This window comes from Nestor notabilis, unplaced genomic scaffold (genome assembly GCF_000696875.1).
Source record: "Nestor notabilis isolate BGI_N333 unplaced genomic scaffold, ASM69687v1 scaffold15392, whole genome shotgun sequence".
NCBI classification, from domain to species: Eukaryota; Metazoa; Chordata; class Aves; order Psittaciformes; family Psittacidae; genus Nestor; species Nestor notabilis.
The window spans coordinates 1-14,045 of NW_009917174.1; the positions used below are offsets into that span (position 1 = coordinate 1).

Below are 14,045 nucleotides of genomic sequence, written 5' to 3' on the forward strand. Positions count from 1 at the left end.
AGGCAAGCCGGAGCCGCGGGGAGAGCGGCTGCAGGATGATGAGCTTTAGGTCCAAATCTGCCTGGCAGGAGCATGGTGACGACAGTCGACGTCACCGTTCCCGCCACACGCCTGGTGGTGATTCCCCCTCTGCCCCCAACAATGCCAGCCCCCGGCAGCTGGGGGAGCAAGGGGAGGTACGGCCCCGATCTGTGGAGCTGGGGCTGGAGGAGAGACGCATCAAGGCCAAGATTGAAGAATTGGAGGAGGAGGACGGAGACGAGGGGGACTCCGAGGCGGCCTTCTCCATGGGCAGTTGTTGCAGCATCCTGTTGGAAATCTTCAGGTCTAAGAAGTTCCAGTCGGAGAAACTGGAACGTCTTTATCAGCGCTACTTCTTCCGACTGAACCAGAGCAGTCTCACCATGCTCATGGCCGTGCTGGTGCTGGTCTGTATGGTCATGCTGATCTTCCATGCAGCACACGGCCATTATGAGGTATCCTACGTCGTGGTGCTCTCTCTGGCCATCCTGCTGATGGTGGTGCTGTGCATGGTGTGCAACCGTAACAACTTCCACCAGGACCATATGTGGTTGGCATGCTACTCTGTCATCCTTGTGATCCTGGCAGTGCAAGTGGTAGGGGTTCTGCTGGTGTGGCCCAGGAGCGCCTCAGAGGGCATCTGGTGGACTGTCTTCTTTATCTACAGCATCTACACACTGCTGCCGGTGCGGATGAGGGCTGCAGTCATCAGCGGGGTGGTGCTCTCCGCCATCCACCTGGCCATTTCCCTCAAGATCAACGCAGAGGATAAGTTCCTCCTGAAGCAGGTAGGTGAACCCCAAGTGGTTCGGGTGTGCACTTAGCAGCCCCCACCTGCCTGCCGCATTGAAGTGTGAGAAAGTGGGGCTGTCTTGACTTCCACAGGCCTGCCTGGTGGTGGAAGGCTGACAGAGCTTTCAGTTGAACCCCTAGGTTACCTGCTATGTGATGTTGTTGGGATGTTGTACAACGTGGTGGCTAGACTGTAATCTTGCTGCTTTTTTTTTATAGCTGTGGTGTTTCCTCATTGCTGCTTTCCATTAAGGCTCTAAACGTTTAAGAAACGTGTCTTACTTGTTTCCTGTGACCGCTGCTCCAGTGCTGTCAGCTAGCCCTGCTAATGCCCTTCAGTTGTATTTAATGTAAACAGCTCTACGCTAAGCACACCTGTGGAATGGTATCCGCGTGTTCTGCCATGTTTCTGAGAAATGTGAGGAAAGCCTTGCTGTTTTTATTAGCTGGAGGTTATCCTTACATGCTGCTCTTGAGTCTGGGTTTGGTGTCAGCACAGTGCTTGCTTAGGTGTCAGAGAGCATGCTCCATGGGAATGTGCAGTAAGCTTTTGGTTTAACAGGAAGGTGTTTTGCTGGAAATATCTACAGTGAAGAAATGCAGAGTTCATATTTAGCTGTGATATCATGTTTAACTGGAGCAGTTCGGTTCACAGGAACAATAAGACTATTATTGAATGCATTACAGTGCAATTTTTAATTACCATATCTGTATAAACAGCAGCAATACAAGGTGCCACTCTTCAAGCGGAGCAAGCAGCCTTGGGGCTCATGTGCTCTAAGCTTACCAGACACTTTGACTTAAAATGTTGTAGCTATGTGTGTTAATCATCATCCTTCTGTTGAACTTGGTACAATTATGACCCTGCTCCAAGAGTCAGCCGTGATGCTTGTTTGTAACTGGGATGGCTTATTAAAATCAACCCTATCACTAATACAAAATAAAGCCTTGTACTTGCAGTGCCTGCCTGGAGTCTTCTGAGTTGGTTTAAGCTTTACCTAATGCAGCGTCAGGAGAAGTTGTAGGACTTAAATAAAACTTTGGTGGGATGGGGCTGTCGCTGCTCTGCTCTACAAAATAGCTCATGAAATTATTCTTTTTCTCCCACTGCCCAGTTAAGCCTGCTTGGATAGCTTCTGGCTTTGTTCTTAGCTCATTACAGATATTTTTATAAACTGTACATGGCATATTTTTCTTAGGCTTGATATAAATGGCTTTTTGTGCACTTCCAGCAAAGCATGCACTGTGAGCAGGACAGTTGCTGTTTTTCTGCTTGACTTGGAAAAGTTTGCTAATGGCCTTAGCTCTTCTTTGTCCTGCAAAGCCTTGTGCATGCTTCTAACTTCACGAACTGTGACTTGGCTACTGAATTCGGTATATTTGGAGACTGTTTCCTTACGTATGAAAGCAAAACTCATCATGATTATGGTCAGAGGACTTACCAGTCTGTTACAAGCGAAGCTGAATTTGGAGGATACTAACAAGTATCTTAACAAGTGCATAAAATACCGTTATGCTGGAAAGCATGGTAACTGTACTGTAATGTGAAGGAGCCTAAATCACAAAGGTCAAATGATTGACTCAGTAAAGAATCCGGGATAGTTACAGTTTCCTCCCTTTCCAAATGCAGCAGAGTTACTTGTAAGAGGCTGGACTTGTGTATAAATGTGCAGTTGTCAAAGGTAAAAGCATGGGCAGTAGATGATGGAAGAGTGTGCACAAACCTGTGCGTTGTATAATTGCTTTTCCTTTCACAGTAGCACTGGGTTTTGCTGTAATTTGACCATAAATGTTTAGTTAATGAGGAATATCTTAAGAGTACTCTCACCTATTTTTTCAAAGGCAGAGTGTCTCTCCATATTGCCTATTTATTTTTCCTACTAACACCAAATACTGATCTCTATCTTGCTGTGGTCTACATTGGCGTAGCTCTTGCTGAATTCAGTGGGGTTGTACAAGGCCAAGAATGAGATTCCTTGCACGTTTGTGTATGAACATGAGCTGCTATCTCTGGCTGCCTGATAGAAAAATCTGTGTCTGCTGAGCACATCGCCTCACAGCTATTCACAGGCCTTCCTCACTGGGGCTCTATCTCGTTGCCGTGGAAATCTGTTGCGTTCAGCTCTGCCCCACTGATGCAATCAAGCCCTGTTTTCCCCCCTCAAACTACTAAAGGTGAAGACAGATGAAAACCAGATAAATAGAGAAGAGGGGGTTAAGTTGTTTTCAGTGACTTCACACTGGCAGTCACATCAGCCTGGGTTTTGGGGAGCAGGAGTGGATGTGAATGTATTTGTGACTACATGGCCAGATATTTCGTTATCCAAGGCAGTCACAGAAGAAAGGCTGGTTAGGACATGTATCTGCTTTTCTCAGTTGTAATGGTATTTTTAACCGTAATACTTACACTAATAGTTCTTTGTGGGGCTTTTTTCTTTAAATCTTCAGTCGGTTGTTTCTAAGTCAGGAAAAATCATATGCTCTTGTTATGATCCACTAACATTCAAAGCTGGGTGACTCTTGTGTAGACTTCTGAGCACTTTTATGAAGCTTTACTGCTTCTCTTGAGAAAGAGACTAAAGTTCTTAGTTGTAAGTCCCTCTGGGGAGAAAGGCTTCATGGAAGGGTTAAAGCAGTCCACTGTTTCTGAATCAGTAAGGTGACAGAAGTAAAGGTAGCTATGATTTTCAGCCTTAACTAGCTGTCTGCTACCTGGAGCAGTCTGGAGTCTGTCTTTGAAAGACTGCCCTGAGCACCCCTAGCAAAAGCAGCAGGTATATTTGATACTTCTGCAACTCTGACCTGGTAGAGGCTGTGATCTTGGCTTCTTGAATTGATTTTTGATTGAAACAAAAAATGCTAATTACTAAATATAATTGCTAATTGTTAAATATAATGCAAATCACTGCATTGTATTTAGAAGTTAACCAGTGATGACGGAGAGAAGAAAAAGAAATCATGTGTTTGAGAATTGCCTCACATCCAAAACTTGCTGCTGGAAACAGAGCACATTTAATGTATGACACTCTACCAACTACAAATCTTGATTACTTGAAGGGTTGTTTTGTGTACCTATGTTCAATTAATCCTAGAGGGACTACTTTTGGGATTACTGGGGAGAAGATGGCTGCATTTGTCTTCAGGTTTGTGTCCTTGTGTTATTCTGGGACGGTTTGGATTGCCAATGTGTTTCAATGCACACAAGTCCTATGTCTTTCTCTCTTTTTGTGTATATGTCTCTTTTGGGGCCAGCCTTTTCCATGTGTTGGTTTTGATATACTTTCTGGCTCTGAAAATGCATTCAGCTCCAGAATGCATATGAGAAGCATTTTATACATGAATTAGCCTATCAAATACTTAACTGAGAAAGACATATACCATTTACCAATAAACTGTCTTGCATTCACAACAAAGATGTTACTGAGATGAAAGAAGTTGCCTAGCTAACCCATTAACTTGTACAGATGCATGGCAAGAACTTTACAGCAGGTTGCAGATGCTTAACTGAAGTCATGTGAGTAGACTAGCTGCCCTCAGTGCAGATAGTCTTGAGTAAGCACTGGCATTTTTGTAAGACTAGGGGCTAAGGGACAGGGAGTTTCACAACCAGGTTACTGGGCTCTGAATCAGACTTAAAAACGGACGGGGATTGTGTGTGGGAGTGGGCGGGGACCAGGAATAGGGGATAAGAATGCCATATACAAACATCAAACAAAACCCTGGACTGAGGTTAGATTTACTCCTGTTTTCCCATCCAAACCTGTTTTATTCTAAATTTCTGAGGTTCCTTGTTCAAGGATACAGTGAAGCCTTTATAATTTATTAACGTGGTGTAAGTGGGTGACTGTAAAGGTACTGTGAAAATAGAAAATTGGGGAAGATAAATACTTTTTTCTTTTTTCTTCTTTTTTTTTCTCCTTGCTCTAATAACCTTATCAAAAGAGAAACTGAAATGCTCTCATCTCTTTCCTCCCCAAATACTGCTGCAAATCTTCTGCAAAGGATCTCTGATAGCACAGTTCTGAACAGCTGTCCCAGCACATGGCTCTTTTTTTATGGCACTCTGATTCAAGGCTCCTGATGTTGAGCTCCTTGCTTGTCCGCTTTCCATATGCCTCCATCATAACATTACATTAGTACTCCTCATCCTTCACATCTGAGAACTGTGTACATGTTGACTTTTCTTCCTGTCATTCTGCATTAATGGTGCATGATTGATCTGCAGCTGCATGGTGGCACTCTCAAAAGTGTAGCATTTCAGTTTATTTCTCGGAAGATGTTGGTATGAAAACCTGTGCAGTCTCTTTTTCCTTTCCCTAAATAAACTGTCACTTCAGCAGGCCTAAAAACAACATATTACTGCAATAGGATGTCAACTTGAGTCTTGTGGATATCATTTAGCAGCTTGTAAAGATGCTTTTTAGATGCAATTTAAACGGCATTTAATGAGAAGCTAGTCATACAGCAGGAGAAGTAGTACCGTATGTTCCATCTCAGCCTCCGCGTGCTTAAGATACGTAGGTGATGGACTGATTTTGAGACTAACGGGTTCTCAGTAGTGCATTATTCAAGTCACTGTATTGCACTTTCATTGTCTTCAAGTGGTCTTTATTCATAACAAAATAAGGATGATGTTAGAAATAAAAAAGATTTCACCTGAAATGCAGATAGATCTGTGTGACACTTTTTTCAGGGTTGTTTGCTGCCTATCTTACTTTTGTCCACCTGGAAAATGAATTTAGTGGTCATTTAGGATGTGATTGTTGGGGTACTCAGCCACGTGGGGCCAGATACCATGTGCCTCAAATAGCACTTAATGTTCAGTTCTGCATAAACCTTGATATCAGTAGAGATCTTGTCTAGTAATATGTGCTCCAGCACTGCTAACAACGGAGGAGAATCTGCCTGAGTAGCAGTCTGACTGAAGTTAGTAAAAATTGATGATTTGCAATCTTGTGTCTGGGGCATGTGTGTGTGTGAGGAGAATGCCAACCTGAAATATTCAATAACTGTTGCATTGGTAGTTGCTTCCCTAGTGTAATTCTGTAACAGAGATAATTAATTAAATCCCTGACGTATTGTATATCAATTAGCCCTTAGTAGGAATATTGCCTGTATCTCTTGGGAATGCATGTGTTGCTTGAGGTTTAGAAAGGTATATCTGTTTTTCTTATCTCCTAAATTATTCTATGATTCTGCCACCTCCTAATCTCCTTCCGTTGCTTTATCCTCCTTCCCACCACCCTGCATTCATTTGATATTTCACTGTAATGTTCACTGGTACAATAAACAGTTAGGGTAATAGTGTTTAAGTGCTGTGCATCAGATTTCTTTGCATTCCTGGATTCTTAATAGGTTCATTGTCTCGGTAAACTGACCTGTTTGACTAATTTCTCTCAGCCTTTTGGTAGCAATCATGGTCGTATAGCTGGCTTGGATCTCAGTGAGTTGAAGATGAAACCTAATGGGGATGATTTAGGTGCATTGCTCTGCCAGATGCACTAATTCTAGAAAAAGGTTTGTCCTTCTGGGTATTTTTTATGACACACTTGAAAAGGCAGTTTATGCTAATCCTGCTTATTTCTGGAGAGCTGCAGGTATTTCAGCAAAAGTTGGGATTCATTGAGATATGTGAGGAAGAAGGATAGCTTTCCACACCCTAATCTTACAAAGCAGTCGTGGCTTGTCCTTCAGTGTCCTGGCCTCAATTGCTTGGTTTGACACCAATGTGACCCCAGTCCTCTGAAAGAGACCTGTCCAAGGCAGGACATCTTATATTACATGGTCTTCTGTGATTAACTGCATTCAGATTATTTATAAACCTGAGTGGCAGGGAAAACAAAATGCTGATTATCCTAGTGCTAAAGGCTCAGTGGAACTGGTTGTGCCCTCTCAGAGCCTGAATTGGCTCAGCACTTACTAAATGCCCTTCTGCTCCAAGTTTGCTGTTGGTTGGACAGCACTGCCAGGGTCTGGGGTGGAAGAGGACTGGGACTCTGCCCAGCTGGAATGTGAACTTTGGGCACCAGACTGTTCTCCAGATGCATTCAGTTTGTGTTTGATTAGCTAATCTTTCAGTCATGCACCATACCTCCCCTCTCTGTCTTTTAAGAAAATTGGAACCATTGCTAACTTTTTAGCCATTGAGGTAGCTGGAATAGTTACAGTCTTTTGGGAATAGCTGGTTTTGTCTTCATATTTTGGTACTGGATATTACTCTCCTTTTCTAATCGAACTAAAAGAACTTTCCTTCTGCCTTGGTAGAAGAGGCAATGAAAAATCTCCAGCAGCAACTGAAACACTGAGAGGTAAAAACTGAAATTATTTTGACAGCAGCTTCCATGTGTGTGGTAAAGTGGTCCACCCTGTAGCTGGTGGTAGCTTCTGAGAACCTGTGCTTTGGAAGGTTCTTGTCAGCTTTCTTTTTATTTTTTCTTGTCTTTTTTCTTTCTCGTGCAGGTGGGTGCGGTTCAGAGAAAATACCCACTTTTGTTTGGGGAGGTAGAAGATAGGGCTCCAAGTTTCACTAGCCTTGGGCAAGCTTTATCTTCCCGTCTGCCCTATACTGTAGGATTTACACGGCACCTTGCTCAGGTACCCAGAAAATGCAGTGCAGAGGCAGCTGGAATGCACAGTCTCCCCCAAGCCTTCCAGCTGCTACATGATTTCAAAATGTGCTACATGTTGGTTTTCTCATGGCCCAGAGGGGTAGGACAGTTGCAAAGGGTGTGCAGGGAATGTGAAGATTCAGGGCTCCTGGGAAGTGGGTGGGTTTCTGTGTAACTGCTGTATGACTTTTTCATCTCCTGCGAGTCCTGTGTTTTGATGTGGGATATACTCTGTGTTAGTTCCTTCCCACCTTGTGAAGTCTAGCCTAGTGATCTTGTGATATCTTGCATCCAGAGGATGCTCTTTCTTCTTTTTGTTTTGTTTTGACAGTGATGATACTTTAAACAAAAAACAAAAAAAAAGTTGTCTTTACCTGAGATGTATTCTACTGCTGCCAGAAACTTAATTTGATTCATTATTATGGAGTCCTCAGGCTACGTAAAAAAACAAGGGGAAATCTCATGTGAATTAAAAAACACAACCCCAAAGATATTAAAAAGGATAATCTAGCTATGAGGGGGTGTGAGAAAAAGACAAGAATTTTAATGTTTGTCTCCTGAACTCCAAAATGTTCTCACTTTATCATAGGAAATTTTGAAGTTTCTAGTACTTAATAAGATCACACATGAAATGGCTGTCAGGCCAAGACAAGAGTCAAAATGCTTTTTAGCACTTGTGACTAAGTAAAACTTGTTAGTTTATGATGGTGAAAAGTCTGCCAGGTTCATTACTGGCAGGTACAGGAATGGCATCATTGAATCTGCAGGAGCATTCAGCATGCGATGGTCATTTTCTGACACTCAGATAAATGGATTGAACGCAATTTAAAGCTCTTGCCTTTTGCTTTCAACCTTGCATTTGAATATTCAGGAAGTCCTTATCCCATCAGAAGCCTGGTAGTCAGACAAGCTTGTGAAATTCTTCAGCCAGAGATGGTCATTTTTGCACCACAGTGATGATGAATTTACATGTGGTAAAAGACCCCACATTTTAAGAATTCATGGACAGAGTTGGCATCACCAACAGTATTGCTTCTAGTGCCAGGCTGGCCTCACCGATAATGAGTAGGATTTTTGTTACAGCATGCACTATAAAAAGTTTCACTGTATTGTCAGGCTTTGTTCTGCAGATAAAATACCTTTATGTACTTTTTTCTTCATATTTGTAAGTCACTAATGCAATTGTGATGTATCCTTACTCTCTTCTCCAGATATCATGAACACAAATCATGTTTATGTGTTTAAGATGTTATCCAGACTGTCTGTAGTAGTAGCGTGGAGCAAATCCAGCGTGGTCATCATTTGTGGCTTCTCCTGCTTCATATCAGCACAAATATCAGAAGAGAAGTATATTTCAAAGCACCCTTAATCTTACCCTGACTTTAACTCCTCTAGCTAAACTGCTTCTTCTGCAGTTTAAGTGTTGAGTTTTCAGATTAAATATTAAACTTCCTTTTCTTTTCATGAAGAGTTTTACACATCCATGCAAGACCCGTAAACATTTTTACCGTGAATTGCGCCTTTGTGGTACTGCTGTGCTTGGCTATCATCTTCCCTTTTCCTGGGAAACTTTGCTTTTGGGAGGTTGAGTTGGGGACTAAAGCTGCTCTGCAAATTTAACGTACACATTCCACTGGTATGAGAGTACATCTTTGCAGACAGTAAAAAAAGGACTGTGCTGATGCAACAGAGTGGCAACATAAATGAAGAAAGGTTTGTGTTTTCTTTTTTTTTTCTCTCCCCACCCCTTACCCCCCATTAGAAAATTGATCTCTCAAACCATCAACTTATGCAAACTGTTTATTCCTTAGACGTGTTTGCAGCTTGTGTAAAACACTGTTTCACTTCATAGTCAGAAGAAAAGGCTATGACACTGCTTGCACGAACCTGTCACAAAACATTGCTAATGCAGACAGTTCCCTGGCTGTATTTTCCCTTTCTGAAAAAGCCATGGCTTCTTCTCTTTATTCCCTGCTCGAGACTAAATGCTACAAACACTGATCTCTGTGTCCCTCAGTCTCTGACAGCTGAATTCTTAGAGCTAGCAATGTGGTAAAGAACTACTCAAATCAGTATTTCTAAAAACAGTAGTTTGCTGGTCAGCCCACAGATGACAGAGCTACTTAGACATGCTTGCTGAGTGATGAACTCTTTCCGTTTGCTGGAAGGTACCCAACGGCAGTTTTGTGTGTATTCTTGCTTAATGTGTGGGCATATATGCACACAATTGTACAAACTGGTGGACCATGGGATATGTTATTAATGAAGATGTTTCCAACTGAATGGGATTTTATTTTTTTTTCTTGGGCAGGTCGTTACTAGTAATCTCATAGAGGACAGGAAGAAATGCTCTGTGGTACTAGGAAAGGAGGATACTCTGCAATGTGGGGAGTGACTGTGTAATGAAAGTGTCAGTCTCACTCATGCTAGAAGTTAACTGCTGTCTCTAAAACTGTTACATGTGAAGTAGGTTACTAGTGTGGGAACTGCTGTTGTGTGATGAACTCTGGGTCTTGAGGCCAGGAAGAATGATTGAGCTTGTTTAACACTACTCGTTGAATATGTCTTCTCTTGATTTCTTCTGTTTGCAGGGTATGGAGGAAAAAAAGTTTAAATGCTGAACTGCATAGTATGTGTCAGTTGAAAAAGCAATCTGCAGTGATTTCTGAACTGAAAGTGAACTGAACCAGTACTTTTTTCCATTTCCCTTCTTAGTAAGACAGGATTGTAACACCCTGTGATGGAAGATAACGGGAGAATTTCCTGCTCAAGGTGCCCAAATCTACTTAAAACATAACACAGATGGTTCTGTTAGTTTGTGAAGGGGCTCTGACACCATGCCTGGATTTCTCACTGAGTAATTATGTTTTGCCTTTATAATTGATGTTGAATACGGCATTTTTCTTTGCTTCATTTCTATTCTAGACTCTTCAGCAGTACACCACTAAATAACTGCTCTGTATATGTGAGGTTTACTATCATATCTGAGAAATTTGCAAGGCTGTTGACAAGCCAGAAGAATGAGGGAATACAGCTCAGGCTTGTATCTTCATCGTTGTGTTGGCACACTGAATCGTCAACCCCCTGATATCATAGATGCACTGATAACTTTTGAAAGTTACACAGCCAGAGATGGTACAATTGAAAGATACTTCCAAAGGTCAGCTGTACCATCCTACTGAACCAAGACAAGACCAAGTGAGCCTAAACAGTTTGTGGCAAGTACTAATCACAGATCCATCTGAAAAAAACCCTCCTTTGTATATGTGTTCTTTGGGGTCACAAAGGTACTTCTTGTTTTGTTGGTTTGGGTTTTTTTTTAACTGAACAACCAAGCAGAGCCCTAGATGTACATTAGATAGTAAAAAAGCGATGTTCATGACTAGAGCTCTTTTAGCTGAAACTGGCTCTTGGTTTCCTTGTCTCACCTATCTCTAGTTCCCACCCAAAGCCTACAGTTCTCCATTTGTCACAAACAATACATTTGTGTGACAGCTGGGTCTCAAACCTGAATGAGGCCTTCTTGAGAGCACTGCAGTGCAAGCAGAGCAACTTGAAGGTTGTGCCCTTTCAGAGGTGACTTCCCATTCAGTGCCTAGTCTTTCTCAACTGTTAGGATAGGTGTACTGAGTGAACTTGTTAGCACTCCAGAGCTGCTCTGGAGGCTCTTAAAAGTGTATGTTTTTTGCAGCTGTGATCCAAATGACTGTGAACAAATACCTGAGGAAGTATTTCCTGAAAATATTTTCATCTCTCATTAGAGAAAGTTAGGAGACTGCACTTTTGTTTTGTTTTGTTTGCCTTCTTCCCTAATGTAGATAATTAGTATCTGGCTGTAGTCATGACTATAAAGATTTGTCCAAGTAATGATATCTAGGAAAGGTAACCCTGGGTTGATTAGTTAAAGCACAATATAGATAAATACAGACTTTAGTCCATTGCTGAAATCACCTTACTCTTTTATTTTAGGCACAAATGGACTTGGTTAACTTAATCCACTTCCAGAGGGAATGCAAACTGAATAAAGTCATGCTTGTTAAGAGGAGTGTTCGCACACTTGAAGTTCACACTATTGAAAAGAATTAAATAATTTACTTCTCTTTATTTTTACAAACTTTTCTGAACAAACCAATCTTTACTGTAATATCTCCAGGGTAAGACTAACCTGTGTAAGTCAGGAGTACTTTATACTATTAGTGCGTTGCCTATATATGCCATTTTCTAGTAGAAGAGATTGTCACCCTCTGTGCTACATGCATACCCCCTTAGCAAGGGCTTGGGCTGGTTGTGATAGAGACAGAGTCGAGAGGAGCTTACCTGTGTCATTCAGCCAGCCTTTGGCGCTTTACAAAAGCTGTTTCTCTGGAGCCTGGTCACAAGTGTCTCCTCGTGCGGAGAAGCACTGCTTCTCTGCTAGGGACTGCTGCAATGTCTCACAGCTCATCCTTTGCAGATAAATGATCTGCTTTCAGAGCCTGGCCTCTTGTTTTGAGGCTGAGAGTAATTTTTTCACTGTCAGTTCCTTAGCAGCTGTGACTGGGACAATATACTGTAATAAGATGTAGATCCTAATCTTGGATCCCAGATTGTTAAATGCAGAAGTGGCAAGTGATTGTCTTCTGTGTTTTCTCTGGGAGAAGCTGCTTTGGTTTCCATTAGCTCTTGTTCTAAGTCATTTGCGATGCTGTGTGCGCTATTTAGCCAGTGCATTTCTGCAACATGAGTATATGTACTATATGTAAAACTTCATGGGGAAAGGTGAGTTTCCCACTCATCAAACCTACTGCTGAAGGTTATTGGAGAAATACTGTGCTCCGTTCAAATGGGTGGCATTGTAACATTGGTTTGCTGGTGGAAACTTAGTGTTTGCGACTGGGCAGAGTGGGCAAAAGAGTTGATTTCCTCTCAGTAAGGAGGAAAAAAACCTGAAAGATGCCTTCTGCACTAACAGCAGCTTTAGGCAGGGCTGCAATTTCATGGACTACGTTAACTTTTGACTCCTAGTGGCCAGGATGCCTCCTTCTCCCTCTGTTATTCCCTGTCCCAGACAGATCTAACAGGAATCCTACTTCAGTTCAAACCTTACCCTAAGTCCTTGCTGCCTTGTCTAGTTTTTATTTAGCAACACAATAAATGAGTTGGAACCTAAATGCTTTCTGCCTATCACTAAAAATACCTTTTTCCCTATGGCTGCTTGCCAGGTGCCTTTAACTTCCCTCAGGGCTTTTCTCTATGATGGGACAGCTGGTGTAGAACAATAGTGACTGATATACACTGATCAATCCTTACTTTACTGAAAGGCATCCGTCTTGTACGGATGCAGTGCACATTTTTCAGAGAGATGCTGGTGGAAGATGTCTGCAGTGTCTTCTGTCTCTCTGCCCAGCCCAACTCCTTTGTAGGTCCTGGGAAAAAACCTGAACCCTTGAGAAGAAATACTGCAAATATGATTACTAAGAGATGTATTTTCCTCCTCTTTACCCATGTAATAGTGGATCACTGAGTCTTTTGTTTTCTGGCATTTTGGTTTTGTACTCTAGCAGCAATACCTGCCAAAGAGACTGTCAAACTCAGAAACTGAAATTTATTTTGCTCCTAGCCTGGTTTCAGCTCAGTTCCAGCAAGGTTAGTCCATTTATGTGGACCAAAATAGTTTGGGAGGTGTATATATGCACCTGAGCTGGCAGATCAGAGGGGTGGGTATCATCCAATTAGATGTGAAGGAGCTAGAAGCAAACACGGATTCAGCTGAAGGATGTTAAGGACAACATCCTGATAGGGACATGCTGTTTTCAGACTTTGCTGGAGGGAAGGGCATAGTGCCGTATTTCCAGGAAAGTCCTAACATGAGAGAAGATGGCCAAGCACTGTCTTTCCACCTGCCACAGCCCACCCTTCCTCTTCTGTTTCCTTGTTTTCACCTCCTCAATGATGTGAACAGCCACAGAAGGCGGCCTCAGGCAGTGCAACTCTGTGTTCCTGATGCTGGTGCTTATTTTTCTGGTGCACTTACCAACAAAAGGAGAGATAGTGCATAAGATACCTGCAGCTGCAGAAGTGTCCATTGCTCCAAAATGACGGCAGAGAACAGTTTGTTTTAGTGGCTATTACCTCTTCTTATCTTGGTAAGAAGCTCCAAACTTTGTTAATGTCTGGAATGTCTTTGGCAGTCTGGTTGAAATGAAAGTTTCTTCTTTGGTCTCTAAATAAACTGCAATGGATAACTTTATTAAAAAACGGCACTGCCCCAATTATTTCCATTTTCCTTTGGTACAAGTGGAGGTTGTGGTGAAAGCGTGATCCAACAAGTATTACTTTGGAAGCCTCACCTACTGCATGGGACTCAGGCAGTGCCCGCTCCCTTGCACTTCATGTGAGGGTAATCAGTGCACGTGCATGGCAATTAGTGCTGCAAATGAAGTCGACACGGGTGTATTCTGCCTCTTTAATGGCTTGCTTTCCTCCTCTGCCAAAAGAGCAACCGAGCAGTCTCAAAGGAACCTGCTGCCTTCTGATATTTAATTTCCTTCAGGCTTACCTTGGCGTTCTGCCTCTTTCTTCTTGTGCCTAGCCTGGCCCACCTGCCTGTTCCTGCTACCAGTGCTGCAGAGGAAACTATACCCG

The 14,045-nt window shown here is 42.4% G+C and overlaps 1 protein-coding gene across 1 annotated transcript in view; it reads left to right on the top strand.

Annotated features, from left to right (window-relative positions):
• Positions 1-5: 5 nt before the first annotated feature.
• LOC104413857 (adenylate cyclase type 5-like) overlaps positions 6-14,045 on the top strand; it is a gene marked incomplete at its 5' end in the record, with an annotated part of 214,124 nt that continues 200,084 nt past the window's right edge. The window contains 3 exon segments of the mRNA XM_010024968.1: positions 6-458; positions 461-505; positions 507-809. Coding sequence (XP_010023270.1) covers positions 6-458; positions 461-505; positions 507-809 — 801 coding nt within the window.